Raw genomic sequence first — 14,593 nt, forward strand, 5'->3', positions numbered from 1 at the left:
AATCCCCATAAATGAGGACCTAAATGTCTCCGTATAACTCTTAAGGTCAGTGCACCGCTTAACCTGCGTGAGAAACAGCTGTACACTACTTTGATATATTTGCTCAACTGTTGGATGCTTACTCCTTGCAGATATGAAAAATGTAAAGAAGTGGTTAGGTTGTGTTCCCCGAAGAAGGGCTTGATGCCTGAAATGTATCAGTGAAGAGCTAAACAATTAAAAAATATATTTTATTTTACACTGAACTTTGTTGAACCAAACGTCATATAAAATCATAAATAGCAATTTACCTTCAGTTAAAGTGAATTTTCTACACTCTGCACTCTAAATACAAGTATTATTCACTAGAAACCAACACTGCTAAAAATGTGTCGAAAAGTCAAACGGTAACTTTCTCATTTAACAGGGGTGCAGGGTAAAGCAGCAATCAGGCAGGATTGGTGCATGATTGGTCTTATAAAGCATAACATAAGACATATATCTGTGGAGGTACCTGCAATGTCTGGATCGCCATACCCATGTGTGATACTAGGTCAGAGTGACTGGCTGCATACCCTGAGCTGCCCAATTGACTTCTATCTGTGGAGGTACCTGCAGTGTCCGGATCTCCATAGCCAATCATAATACCAGGTCAGAGTGACCGACTGCACACCCTATGCTTCCCAATGGACTAGCGTGTGACTTGGGGTGGTGGGCGGGTTTTACTGGTAACAAGCTCACAATGTATGGCATCATTTTTTATGCCTACAACTGCGCCACTGAGTGAGCGACACTACTTGAGCCATAGGTGGGGCCTTCCAATGCTAGACCATGAGTGAAGACATAGTCATGAAAATTACACTCCGAGGACATGTATGTCTCCTTTCCACAGACTGAAAGGGGTGGTGGTAGTCACAAGATCAGCATGTCCATGGAAACTTCCTCACTGGCACCCTGCTACTAGATGTTAGCAGTTGGGGGGGTCAGCGAACAGACGGAGAATGGGAGAGCCAGCACGTAACCACCTACGAAGCCTCAAACAAGAGGAGCAAGACATACACCAAAGACCAATATGGACAATACTCTCAGGATTACAATACACATTTTAACAAGGGGTATGAATACAGAGAAATTGGTTGCGGCAGAGTCGTGTGACCCCATTCCCAGTAAGAGCATACTCATTTAGGAAAAGCCATCATTAGAATTTACAATCCCGCTACCATGAAGAAAACCCACTCAGGAGCCCCAACGGACCCCTGCCCACCGCACATATTCCACAGGGCCGCTGCCACCATCGCACCTGAACTAGGACTGACCATCAACGCCTCCTTCAGATCTGACATCTTCCCAGACAACTGGAAGCGGGCGGGGGTTAAACCCCTCCTCAAGAAACTCACGACCGACCCAACTGACCTGAAAAACTACTGGCCCATCTCTCTCCTCCCTTTCGGGGCCAAAGTCACCGAGAGACTTGTGAACGCCCAGCTGACCACCTTCATCGAAGAGATCTCCCTCCTAGATGCCTCCCAGTCGGGATTGCGCAGCAACCACAGCACCGAGACCGCCCTGCTCGCCGCCACTGACAACATACGCAGGCTACTCGACTAGGGACACACCGCGGCCCTCATCCTTCTAGACCTCTCCGCAGCCTTCGACACTGTTTCTCACCGCACGCTCGCAGCCAGACTTCACGACGCGGGAATACAAGGAACCGCCCTCGACTGGATCCAAAACTTTCTCTCCGGCAGAACCCAGAGGTTCAGACTCCCTCCCTTCCTCTCCAAACCCATCGAGATCAACTGCGGCATACCCCAAGGTTCCTCGCTCAGCCCCATGCTCTTCAACATTGACATGGCCCCCCTCGCCGCCATCGTTAGACAGCATAGGCTCAGCGTTGTAACCTACGCCGGCGACACTCAGCTCATCCTCTCACTCACAGAATATTCCGAAGGCACCAAACTCTGCTTCCAGGAAGTAATGAAGAACGTGGCAGCCTGGATGAAAGACAGTTGTCTGAAGCTCAACTCAGAGAAGACCGAGGTCCTCATCCTCGGACCCTGCACCTCCGCCTGGGATGACACCTGGTGGACCTCCGCCCTCGGGAATCCACCCACTCTGACAGACCACGCACGAAACCTCGGAATCATCCTCGGCTCGTCCCTCTCCATGAACCGCCAGATCAACGCAGTTGCCTCCACCAGTTTCAAATGCCTGCGCATCCTCTGCAAGACCTTCAAATGTATCCCCCCACCGACTGCAGAAAGACCGTCACCCACGTGCTCTTAACCAGAAGACTAGACTACAGCAACGCCCTGTACGCCGGAATCAACAGCGCTCTACTTCACAAACTCCAAACCATCCAGAACGCCGTTGCTAGACTCGTCCTCGGGACACCGCGTCACAAACACATGACGCAACACCTACAAGACCTCCACTGGCTCCCCGTCGAGAAAAGGGTCACCTTCAAACACCTCACCCACGCCTACAAATCCCTCAACAACATCGGACCCAAATACCTCAATGAGAGAGTATCCTTCACGTACCCAAGAGGAACCTCCGCTCTGCCAACCTCGCCCTGGCAGAGGTCCCCCGCATCCGCAGACACATACATACATGTTGGGTATCTACAAGCTGGGGGATGTTTGGAATGACATCAAAATGATGGCCTGGGGGAGAGGCCTACACTGAGGCACTATCACCAGTTGTGTGGGGACAATTATGGGGATTGTAAAGTGGAGCCAGAAGCCTGGAGAATATAAACCATTATGGAGTGGTGGTTAATCCTACTTTTGTTTGCGGTCATTTAAGCTGTTTAATGGGGAGTTGTATTTGTTCACAGTTGTTTTTCTGATGCAAACATAATAAAAACAGACTTAAAAACAAAGAAAAGATCTGCCACTGGCCAATAAAGGACTTTAATTTAGTCCAACACTTTGGGTCCCAGCTAGCTACATACTATGACTGCTTACAATCAGATATGGGAAGTTAGTAAGTAAGTCCAAGCCAGCAGAACTCTGATCCACATCTCCCTCCAACCTATGCCTGCCCAAGACCATAAACTTTCAATGGGATATCTCTTAATGGGCAGCCCAGTGCAGTAACCAGCTCAATGAACTATGAATGTAAGAAATACCACGAGTGGCCTGCAGACCTACTCAAAGCTTCCAGCTTACTGAATACTATAAACGGCATGCCTGTCACTCGTATTTCTTCAACTACCACACTAAGCACTTCGTCCATAACCGCACCTCGATGGTCATCACGCATGACATGGAAACACTTCCCACATAGGATCAAAACAAAGACAACATCCTTTCAGCCTCATACCCTACATGGTGTAGCATGCTACTCATGTAAGCAAGTATTTCCCCGTCCCACATAGGAGTACTAAGTGCTATATAAAAGTTGCTCTGCTATGCAATATAACACAGTCAGAGCTCACATATCTGTCGTAAAAAGACAAGGTAAAATTCATTACATCACACCTCATGTCTGTGACAGACGGGCAGGTTAATGTTCATCACATTACACCTAAAGTGTCTGCGGCAGAGGGATGGGCTAACATTCTTCACATCATACCTATGTGTCTGTGACATAAGTACAGTTAAACATTTGTCACATTAGACTTCACATGTCTATGGTAGCGGAATAGGCTAACTTTCATCACATCAGCGCTCACAATCTCGGAGAAGCAGACTTCCATTCTTCTCATCGAGATTCACATTTAATGGAGATGGACAGGCTCAGGTTTCTCACATTAGTGCTACATGTATCCAAAGGCGAGGGACCTTCTAATATTCATTTTCCAGCTTACACATGCAACTGTAAGAGAAGGACAAGCTGATCTTCATCAAATTAAATCGTTTAAATAGTAGGTTTGTAGGAGACAGAATAACTCTCATTCAGCCAATAACACCTCATATATCTGTGGCATAGAGACAGGCTGACATTCATCACATCAGAGCTCATGTGTCTATGACAGAGGGAGGGACTAACTTTCATCACATTAGAGCAAACATTCATCACATCACACCTCATATGTCTGTGGTATATAGATAGGCTAACATCCATCACATCGGAGCGCACATGTCAGTGCCATAGGAATAGGTTAATATTCATCACATTAAAGCTCATATGTCTCTGGTACAGGCACAGGCTAGCTCTCAATTCTGTGGTGAGGGACAGGCTAACATTCATTTTATCAGAGCTCACACTTGTACGCAGGAGAGTTACGAACCCTTATGTCCAACATTGTCTTGATGTGATGTCTCATCTGCCTTCGTCTGGGAAATTGGTGCCACTTCAGTTACTCCTGTTTTAGAGAGAATAGAAGACAATATTTATAAAAGAAATTTTTCTGGCTAGCAGAGAGGTTAAGGAGGAAACTTGGCGAATTGGTCTGCATATCGTTAGTAACGGTGGTGAGTGACTGCAGATAGTATGAGTGGGAGTCAGAGCAAAACCCAGGAGGTGCTTTAACAAGAGATCAGTTAGTCTAGTTGAGGCCCAATATCCTGGCCCAAGGACATGGCCTTGTATTCGGAGTGTATTGGTGATGTGTGGAAGGGCATGGCCTGCAGACCCCTACCTGTTCCCCTTTAGTACTTCCATTACTTGGACTGCTGGGGGAGAATGAGTGAGTGTAGAGCAGTGCAGTCTGTCTGTGGGGGAGTAGAGTATGGCAGGGGCCCTAAGGGAGGGCGCACAGGAACATGTAAAGAGTTAGAGGTTGGATGAGTGAGTGTGTGCAGTATGTCTGTTTGAGTGTAATAGAGGAAATGTAGGCTGGAGAGGTTGTAGAAAGCAACAGACAGGAACAGTTCCCAAAAAAATACAACGGCAACACTGTTCCTAGACTCACCAGATCAGTAGAGAGGTATGCTATCCTGTGTGAGCATCCCTGACGCTTGAGAGATGCTCTCTAGAATATGAAGCTAAAGTTAATTGATATTATAGTCAGCAATATGTTCATTCTGGTGGGTCTAGAAAGCCACTACCTGTAGGTCACTTTTGGATGACACACATTGTAAACACAGAATTCACATCGCTTATTATTAATGGTTAGAGGGAAGTAGGCAATAACCCTCCTGCAGGTTTTAACTGCAGGACATAATATTTTCAGATCCATGCAGTCCACCACTATCACTTTTGCATGCCTAGCAGGTGAGTGGCATTAGGGAATAGGGGCTCATCCTTCCGAAGCTGACATCATGACACAGTGCTGAGATTTATCCATAAAGCACTATGTGGCATGCTAAACAAGTTACAAATGTAAATGTAAATTTGATATTTGTATAGCGCACTACTCACCCGCAAGGGTCTCAAGGCGCTTGTACGAATACCGCTGTGGAACCCATCCTGGCTTTCCCTGTGAGGCGTCCACTCCTGGGCACCCCCAAGGTGGAGGCCAGGCATCCTTAGCGTTGTGGGGGCCGTTGTGGAGATTAAGCAAGCTATTGCCCAAAGTTGCAGAGTGGGACTCCATGATTGGAATAGGCACCGAGGCGAGAATTATCAGGTCCGTGGAATTTTTGAGCCCAAGACCCACCGAGGCGGGGAATTGAACCCTGGTCCCGGGCTAGACCTCTGCATCAGGGTCTGCCGCTCTAATCATTGAGCCACATTTCTCCACAATGTCTATATTGTGCTACAGCAGGGGGAAGTCAGCAGGTCAACCACATGAGAGGGGCAGGCAAACAATTGTTACGTAAGAGCTCACATCTGTGGTAGAGACACAGGGTAACATACATCAAAGTTCACATGTCTGTGGCAGAGGGACAGGCTTGCATTCTTCATATTAGAACTTGCATGTCTGTGGTACAAGGACAGGCTAACATTCATCATGGCAGCCTTCAACACTGTATCCAACCACACGCTGATCAAAAGACTCCACCACATCGAAATCCAAGGGGACGCACTCAGATGAATCAACTCCTTCCTGACTGGAAGAACCCAGAGGATCCACCTCCCACCTTTCACCTCTGAACCCAAGGAGATCACTTGCGGTGTCCCCCAGGGCTCATCCCTCAGCCCCATGCTCTTCAATGCACACATGAATCTGATGGCAAACATCGTCAAATCCCACGGTCTCAACATAATTTCCTACGCAGACGGCTAGGCAGACGGCATGCAACTCATCCTCTTGCTCACCACCGATGACCCCACCACCACCAGAACCTATGTCCACAGATGCATGACAAACATCGCCAACTGGATGAAGAACTGCCTGCAGCTGAACACAAATAATATGGAAGTACTGATCTTTGCAACAGCAGCAAAACATGGCACGACTCCTGGTGGCGATTAGACCTAGGACCCGCACCCACTCCCTCCAAACATGCCAGAAACCTCGGAATCATTGACAATAAGCTCACCATGAAATCACACATCAACACCATCTCCTTCATCTGCTTTCTCACTCTGCGCATGCTAAGTAAGACCTTCAAGTGGCCATCCCTACAAACGAGACGCACAGTGACACAAGCCCTTATTACCAGTCGACTGGACTATGGCAACACCATCTACGTAGGTATCACCGCACACCTCCTACAGAGTCTTCAGACCATTAAGAACGCCGCAGCCAGACTCATTCACGGCCTTCCCCGACGAACCCACATCACACTCCACCTCAGGCACCTCCACTGGCTCCCCTTACAGAAGAGATGCCAATTCAAGCTGTTGACCCAGGCACACCAGACTCTACACAACCAAGGACCCGCCTACATTAACCATCGCCTGAACTTCTTCTCCAACCGTCAAGAAGACTATGCTCTGCCTTCCATACTCCCTGCATCTACTGAAACCAAAGTGGAGGATGGTCCTTTTTCCCATATCACAGCAAAGACCTGGAACAGCCTTCCAATGCACATCCAGACCAATACCTCATTTCTATAATTCCGAATGGCCCTCAAGACCTGGCTGTTCTAATAAGCCTCCAGGAACTACAAGTGGCTGGATACCCTATCGGGTGATTAGCCGCGCTTTATAAATCCTGTTTGATTGATTAATTGATCGATCATATCATAGCTCATAAGTCAATGGTAGAGGGACAGGCTAGTACACAACTCTGAAGTACACAGACAGCCTAACATTCATCACATCACACCTCACAGGCCTGAAGTGAGGGACAGGCTAACATTCATCACATCAGAGTTCACATGCCTGTGATTGGGGCACAGTATAACCATCGACAGCTCCTCTGTTATGGCGGAGGAGCGTCGCCTCACTACTGGAGCCAGCAGATGAAAACATTAAAAATTAAATGATAATAAAACAATGTTATTATTGTTTTATTTTTGATCACGGTGCTAAGTCTTGGGGCCGGTCACGTTGACAGCAGAAAACATGGCAGAGGAGTGGTGAGCATCGTAAGTGTACATGTCGGTTTAGCCTGCTATCTCAGGATGGCCAAACTGACATGCGTACTTAGAATTTTACAGACTCCAATCTGAGCTGTGTTGCACAGCCGGGTGGAGAACAGCAGGCGCTGGCTCCCAGTCCCTGTGGGAGCACAAAACCAGCCTGCTCAGACCAATTTTGTCCCTTTTCTCATGCTGGGTTATAGTTTTATCAGCATTAGATCACTGTCTGGATTGGAGTAAGGGAGTCTGGGAACCTGTGCACCAGGTGCAGAATAACATTGAGGTGGGGAGGTAGCTGGCGGCAAGTTAGTGATCTTTTATTATTTTTAATAATATCCCCCACGCTGCTTCACCAGAGCTCACATGTCTGTAGTATAGGGACAGGATAACATTTATCAATTCAGAGTTACAGGTTCATCCATCACATCAGAGTTCACATGTCTCTGTACTATAGGGACAGGCTCACATGCATTACATCAGAATTCACATGCCTGTGGTAGAGGCACAAGATAACATTCATCAATTCAGGGTTCCAATGTATGTGGCATTGGGATAGGCTGCATTCATCCCATCAGAGCTCCAGTCTGTGGCAGAGGGACAGGATACATTTCAGCACAAGAGAACTCACATGTCTGTGGTATGGGACAGGCTAACATTCATCATATCAGAGCTCTCGCGTGTAAGCAGGAGAGCTACAAACCTTTATGTCCAACTTTGTCTTGATGTGACGTCTCATCTGCCTTCGTCTGGGAAATTGGAACCACTTCAGTTACTCCTGTTTTAGCGAAAATAAATGACAATATTTATGAAAGAAAAAGAAATGGAATAACTTTTCAATTTGCTGGCTATCTGAGATGTTAAGGAGGAAACTTGGTGGATTAGTCTGCTTACAGCTAGTAACGGCAATGAGTGACTGTAGATGGTCCGAACGAAGTCAGAGCACAGGATGCAGGAGGTGCCTTAACGAGAGATCAGTTGGTCTAGTGGAGCCCAAATATCCTGGCCCGAGGACATGGCCTTGTATTAGGAGTGTATTGGTGATGTATTGGTGATGTGTGGAAGGACATGGCCTGCAGACCCCTACCTGTTCCCCTTTAGTACTTCCATTACTTGGACTGCTGGGGGAGAATGAGTGAGTGTAGAGCAGTGCAGTCTGTCTGTGGGGGAGTAGAGTATGGCAGGGGCCCTGAGGGAGGGCGCACAGCAATATGTAAAGTGTAAGAAGTTAGATGAGTGAGTGTGTGCAGTATGTCTGTTTGAGTGTAATAGAGGGAAGGTAGGCTGTAGAGGTTGTAGAAAGCAGCAGACAGGAACAGTTCCAATAAAACATACAACTGCAACACTGTTCCTAGACTCACCAGATCAGAAGAGAGGTATGCTATCCTGTGTGAACATCCCTGAAGCCTGAGAGATGCCTTCTAGAATATGAAGCTGAAGTTAATTGATATTTAGGCTGTCCGGTTTTAGGTTTAAACCTATAATAACTGATAAAACCCCACCGAAAGGGAAATAGCCCTCACCAGTGTAAACATATAAACACTGAAAAACACCTGCAGAACCACAAACTAAATGCCATTGAAAGAAAAGAAAAGGAGGATGAAAGAGTGTTTTTTTTTCTTCCTGAAGGTGCCAATACAATGTAACTTTGTTATACAAGCTAGCAGCAAGAAAGACTGGGCTAACTATTCTGCTTGTGTTTTGTTGTTTAGGGATGTCACTAAAATACTATTTCTTCTTCCTTATCCTTTTCAGTTTTGTGGTCTTTGGTCTAAAGATGCAGGGCTTAGATGCATGTTTGAGGTCTTATTTAATGATTTTATAAACTGTAGAGAATCAGGAAATATCAAAATCATATTTGGCATTTTGCCTGCGTTTGATTCTTTCACTAATAGGTGGATACATTGCAATCTTTCCAAATATGTGCCAACACATTTACCTACAGAGAATGGGTAAAAACCCTTGATACATCAGCCCCCAGTTTCTAGTGAGTCAGTATTGATAGTAGGTGAATTGCCAACACCACAGGCTTTAAACATTCGATGCAAGGTATGGTGACAACTATGGGCCACATGCATCAACGAGAAAACTGGTCGCAAACGGGCAGATTAGCAGAATCTGCCCCTTTGCGACCGGTATTTTTGCATTTGGGATGCATAATCCCAAATGCAAAAATCGCAATTTAAGGAATCTCTAAATAGCGATTCCTTAAATTGCGATTGCATTTAAGGAATCCCAAATTGAGATTCCTTAAATGCAATGCATTAAAGTTAAAATATTAGTGATTTCCCTAATTGGGGGAGCAAATTACCATGAAGTTGAACTTGATGGTAATTTGCAAAAACTTTGAAAAATGCACTTTTGTGCATTTTCAAAGTTTCATGTTGCGCACACACATGCCCTTAGAGCATGTGTGTGTGCAACATATGTGCACAGATCAATTTCAGGGATGTAATAGGGTGTCATTTTGACACCCTTGCACCCCTAAAATTGCATTCGCAATTTGCGAGTACATACTGGTACTCGCAATTTGCTCATGCAATCTCCAATTCATTCCTATGGGCCTGGAGGCCCATAGGAATGAATGGGACGGCATTCCTTAATTGCGACTCGCAATTTGCGAGTCGCAATTAAGGAATTTGTAGGAATCGCTATTTTTATAGCGATTCCTACATGCATAGGCTTTTGCAATTCCTTAATTGCGATTCCTTAAAAATCGCAATTAAGGAATCGCAAAAGTCTTTGTTGATGCATGTGCCAGTATATGTGAAAAGAGTGCTATCACCAAGCATCTGGGATAGTGGTGAAAACATGACACCAGACTTTTGGAAAACATGGAATGCAGTGTCATTTGGAATGCTGCTGCAAAAAGGTTATTTCCAAGTTCAACAAAGATTGGAGTGATATTTTTGTATTTTCAGAGATTCAGCTATGTATATGAAAAAGTTTTGTGATGACCTGTCAAAATGGATACCTGAGCTGACGTGCTTCCCTGTAAGAGATCCTTGCCACTTGGTAGATGATATGCTGAAATTATCTTTACAATCTTCAGAGTTATTGAAGAATTCTATTGACTTTTTAGTTCATTCTGGTGCACTGTTTTGTTATGCGTGGGAACTAAAATTCCTCAAAAAATTCTCACTATGTGTGGCATCAAAGAAAGAGTCATACCAACTGTGTCACTTACCTGATGGTTCTCAGTCCAAGTAGCTGTGAATGCTATATTATCCATGTGGCAACCCTTTACAGAATTGATGATACCAAAGGCAAAAAATGTGGGGATCTACGGTCGCATAACGATAGTGATGTGAAAAAAAGTACACTGTACTGCATTCTTAGATTTTTACAGGAAAACATAACTGCTGTAGTGGACATAGTAAAAAAAAAACTAGAGTCTGAAAACTCCCTTGTCTGCCAAGTGTTCAGCATAATTGGTGTAGATGTGAAACATCTCATTGAGAGTAGGCGGGGTGACATCATTAGTGACTTTGGCACTGCAACATGTTTCATGTTAGAGTGCTTGCCACTTGGTAAGAAAAGCAATGTTGACAAGCATTTCAGGAACTTTGATTTTACAATGTATGAGAAATGGCTTGCAATAATGCATAGAAGTGTCCCTTCACCAACCAAGGTATTTGAAGTCATTGAAACCTCACTGGGGGGAGTTTTCTCCATAGTTTCAAAAGTGTTGCTTCCTTTTTGACCGCTTCAATAACTCTGAGGGCATAAGAGCCCAGTTCAACACAAATGTTCCAGAACCTGCCCAGAGAATCGCAATCTTCAAGTGCACCACTATTGGCATGGAAAGCTATGTCGGTGGCTAGAGTTAGCAAATTGTGCACTGGCTGTTTTGGCGTTGCCCATCTCAAGTGCCAATGTTGAGAGGGCCTTTTCACAGAAAAAGGTTTACATGGGAAGGAAAATGTGAGCACACATGACCAAAGACTCACTAAAGAAGTATTGTATGGTGTACTACAATGAGTTTGATTTGCAAAAATTTATTTGGACCTCATATTCACTGTACATACACTGTCTCTAACCATTGATTAACACTGCAGAAAGCAAGCAATAATAAAAGCAAAACATTTCAATAAACACCGGAAAAACACTGTTTTTTAATGGCGCGAAAATGTGTAAACACTGAAAAACACTTTCTTTAAGGTATTGAAATCACTTGAAAACACTGAAAAAAAACCACCAGAATTTACCAAAAATAGAAACTGAAAACAGGAAAGCCTATTGATATTATAGTCAGCAATATGTTCATCCTAGTGGGTCTAGGAAGCCACTACCTGTAGGTCACTTTTCGATGACACACATTGTAAATACAGAATTCACTTCGCTTATTATTAATGTTTAGAGGGAAGTAGGCAATAGCCTTCCTGTAGGTTTTAATTGCAAGATATAATATTTTCAGATCAATGCAGTCCACCACTATCACTTTTGCATGCCTAGCAGGTGAGCGGCATTAGGGAATAGGAGCTCATCCTTCTGAAGCTGACACACATTCACGGTGCTGAGAAGCGACCGTAAAGCACTATGTGGCAAGCTAAAAAAGCTACAAATGACTGTATTCTGCTACAGCTGGGGGAAGTCAGCAGTGCAACCACAAGAGAAGGACAGGCTAACGCTTGTCACATCAGAGCACATGTCTATGGAAGTGGCATAGAATTATATGCATCAGAGTTCATATGTCTGTGGTACAAGGCAGGCTAACTTTCATCGCATCATAGCGCATAAGTCTGTGATACACAGACAGGCTAACATTTATCACATCAGACCTCACAGGCCTGTAGTGAGGGACAGGCTAACATTCATTGCATCAGAGTTCACGTCTGTGGCAGAAGGACAGGCTAACATTCATCACATCAGAGTTCACATGCCTGTGGTAGAGGCACAGGATAACCAGCGGCGGCTCCTCTGTTATGGCGGAGGAGCGTCGCCCCACTGCTGGAGCCATCAGATGTAAATATTAGAAATAAAATGATAATAAAACAATGTTATTATCATTTTATATGTTATCACTGAGAGAAGTCTTGGGGGTGTGGCCATGCTTTGACAGAAGCAAGCTTGGAGGAGGAGTGGTGGGCTCTGTAAGTGTGCATGTCCATTTAGCCGGCTGACTTACGGCGGCCAAACCGACATGCGCACTTAAAGTTTTATAGACTCCAATCCATGCTGTGTTGCACAGCTGGTTGGAGAACAGCAGGCACAGGTTCCTATTCCCTGTGGGAGCGCAAAACCAGCTTGCTCAGACCAATCCAGGCGAATCTCTCATGAGATCAGCGTCTGGATTGTAGCAGGGGAGTCTGAGAGCCTGTGCACCAGGACCAGAAGAGCATTGAGGCGGTGAGACATTGTGCGGCTAATAAGTGATCTTTTAATATTGTCCCCGCACTGCCACACCACTTTTTGCCAATAGCAGACGCCACTGAGGATAACATTAATTACATTAGAGTTCATATATGTGTGGCAGTGAGACGGGCTAACAATTATCACATCAGAGCTCACATGTCTGTAGTATAGGGACAGGAAAACATTCATCACATCAGAGTTCACATGTCTATGGCAGTGGGACAGGCTAACATTCAATCACATCAGAGCTCACACGTTTACGCACGCAAGAGAGTTACAAACCCTTATGTCCAGCTTTGGCTTGAAGTGATGTCTCTTCTGCCTTCGTCTGGGAAATTGGTGCCACTGCGGTTACTCCTGTTTTAGAGAGAATAGATGACAATATTTATGAAAGAAACAAAATGGAATAAAAGTTTAATCTGCTTGCTAGCAGAGATGTTAAGGAGGAAGCTTGGTGGTTTAGTCTGCTTATTGCTAGTAACGGTGGTGAGTGACTGCAGATAGTCTGAGTGGGAGAAAGAGTATAGGACAGAGGAGGTGCTTTAACAAGAGATCAGTTGGTCTAGTGGAGCCCCGTTTTCCTGGCCCAAGGACACGGCCTCGTATTAGGTGTGTATTGGTGATGTGTGGAAGGACATGGGCTGCAGACCCCTGCCTGTTCCCCTCTAGGACTTCCATTACTTGGACTTTTAGGGGGGAATGAGTGAGTATAGAGCAGTGCAGTCTGCCTATGGGGGAGTAGAGTTTGGCAGGCCCCCTGAGGGAGGGCGCATAGGAATATGTAAAGTGTGAGAGGTTGGATGAGTGAGTGTGTGCAGGATGTCTGTTTGAGTGTCATAGAGGAAAGGTAGGCTGTAGAGGTTGTAGAAAGCAGCAGACAGGAACAGTTCCTATAAAAAATACAACTGCAGGCCTGTTCCTAGACACACCAGATCAGAAGAGAGTTATAGTATCCTGTGTGAGCATCCCTGAAGCCTGAGAGATGCCTTCTACAATATGAAGCTGAAGTTTATTGATTTTATAGTCAGCAATATGTTCATTCTAATGCACCTAGGAAGCCACTACCTGTAGATCACTTTTCAATGACACACATTGTAAACACAGAATTCTCTTCGCTTAATATTAATGTTTAGATGGAAGTAGGCAAGAACCCTTCTACAGGTTTTAACTGCAAGACACAATATTTTCAGATCCATACAGCCCACCACTAACACTTTTCCCTTTTGCAGACCTAGAAGGTGAACGGCGTTAGAGCGCTTGGTCATCTTGCCAAAGCTGACATGGAGGCATGGTGCTGAGAAACGTCCATAAAGCACTATGAGGCATGCTAAAAAGTCAGCAGTGCAACCACATGAGTGGGACAGATTAACATTCCATCAAAGCTTGCATGTTTGTTTTCGAGAGCCAAACTAGCATTCACCACATCAGAGCTCACGTGTCTGTGGTGTAGGTCAGGCTACCATTCTTCACATCAAAGCTCACACGTGTATGTAGGAGAACTACAAACCCTTATGTCCACCTTTGGCTTGAAGTGATGTCTCGTCTGCCTTCGTCTGGGGAATTGGTGCCACTGTGGTTAATCCTGTTTTAGAGAGAATAGATGACAATATTTATGAAAGAAAACTGATAAAATTTCGACCTGCTGGCTTGAAGAAAGTTTAAGGACGAATGTTGATGAATTAATCTGCTTATTGTTAGTAATGGTGAGTGACTGCTGATATTCTGAGTGGGTGACAGAGCACAGGACGCAGGAGGTGCTTTAAAGAAAGATCAGTTACCCCAGAGAGTTACCCTCTGAGTTTGTAGGGGGCTTGCTGTAGCTGTTGAAAGGGCAGACGATGGGGTGGGAGCACAAGTCAACATGCTATAAATGTACAAAGTAAAATTATGTATTTGCATGT

At 45.1% G+C, this 14,593-nt stretch overlaps 1 protein-coding gene across 15 annotated transcripts in view; it reads right to left on the reverse strand.

Annotated features, from left to right (window-relative positions):
- LOC146810485 (uncharacterized) overlaps nucleotides 1–14,593 on the reverse strand; it is a 144,127-nt gene that overhangs the window by 25,228 nt on the left and 104,306 nt on the right. For 11 of the 15 annotated variants that reach the window (XM_085617492.1, XM_085617488.1, XM_085617485.1 and 8 more), the window contains 4 exons: nucleotides 14,200–14,274; nucleotides 12,975–13,049; nucleotides 8,041–8,115; nucleotides 4,217–4,291 (listed from right to left, as the gene is read on the reverse strand). In XM_085617492.1, coding sequence (XP_085473618.1) covers nucleotides 4,217–4,291; nucleotides 8,041–8,115; nucleotides 12,975–13,049; nucleotides 14,200–14,274 — 300 coding nt within the window. The remainder of the gene's footprint in view (nucleotides 1–4,216; nucleotides 4,292–8,040; nucleotides 8,116–12,974; nucleotides 13,050–14,199; nucleotides 14,275–14,593) is intronic. The other 4 variants (XM_085617486.1, XM_085617499.1, XM_085617491.1 and 1 more) reach the window with 2 other exon arrangements.

The sequence above is a fragment of the Triturus cristatus genome, chromosome 7, assembly GCF_964204655.1.
Source record: "Triturus cristatus chromosome 7, aTriCri1.1, whole genome shotgun sequence".
Taxonomy (NCBI): domain Eukaryota; kingdom Metazoa; phylum Chordata; class Amphibia; order Caudata; family Salamandridae; genus Triturus; species Triturus cristatus.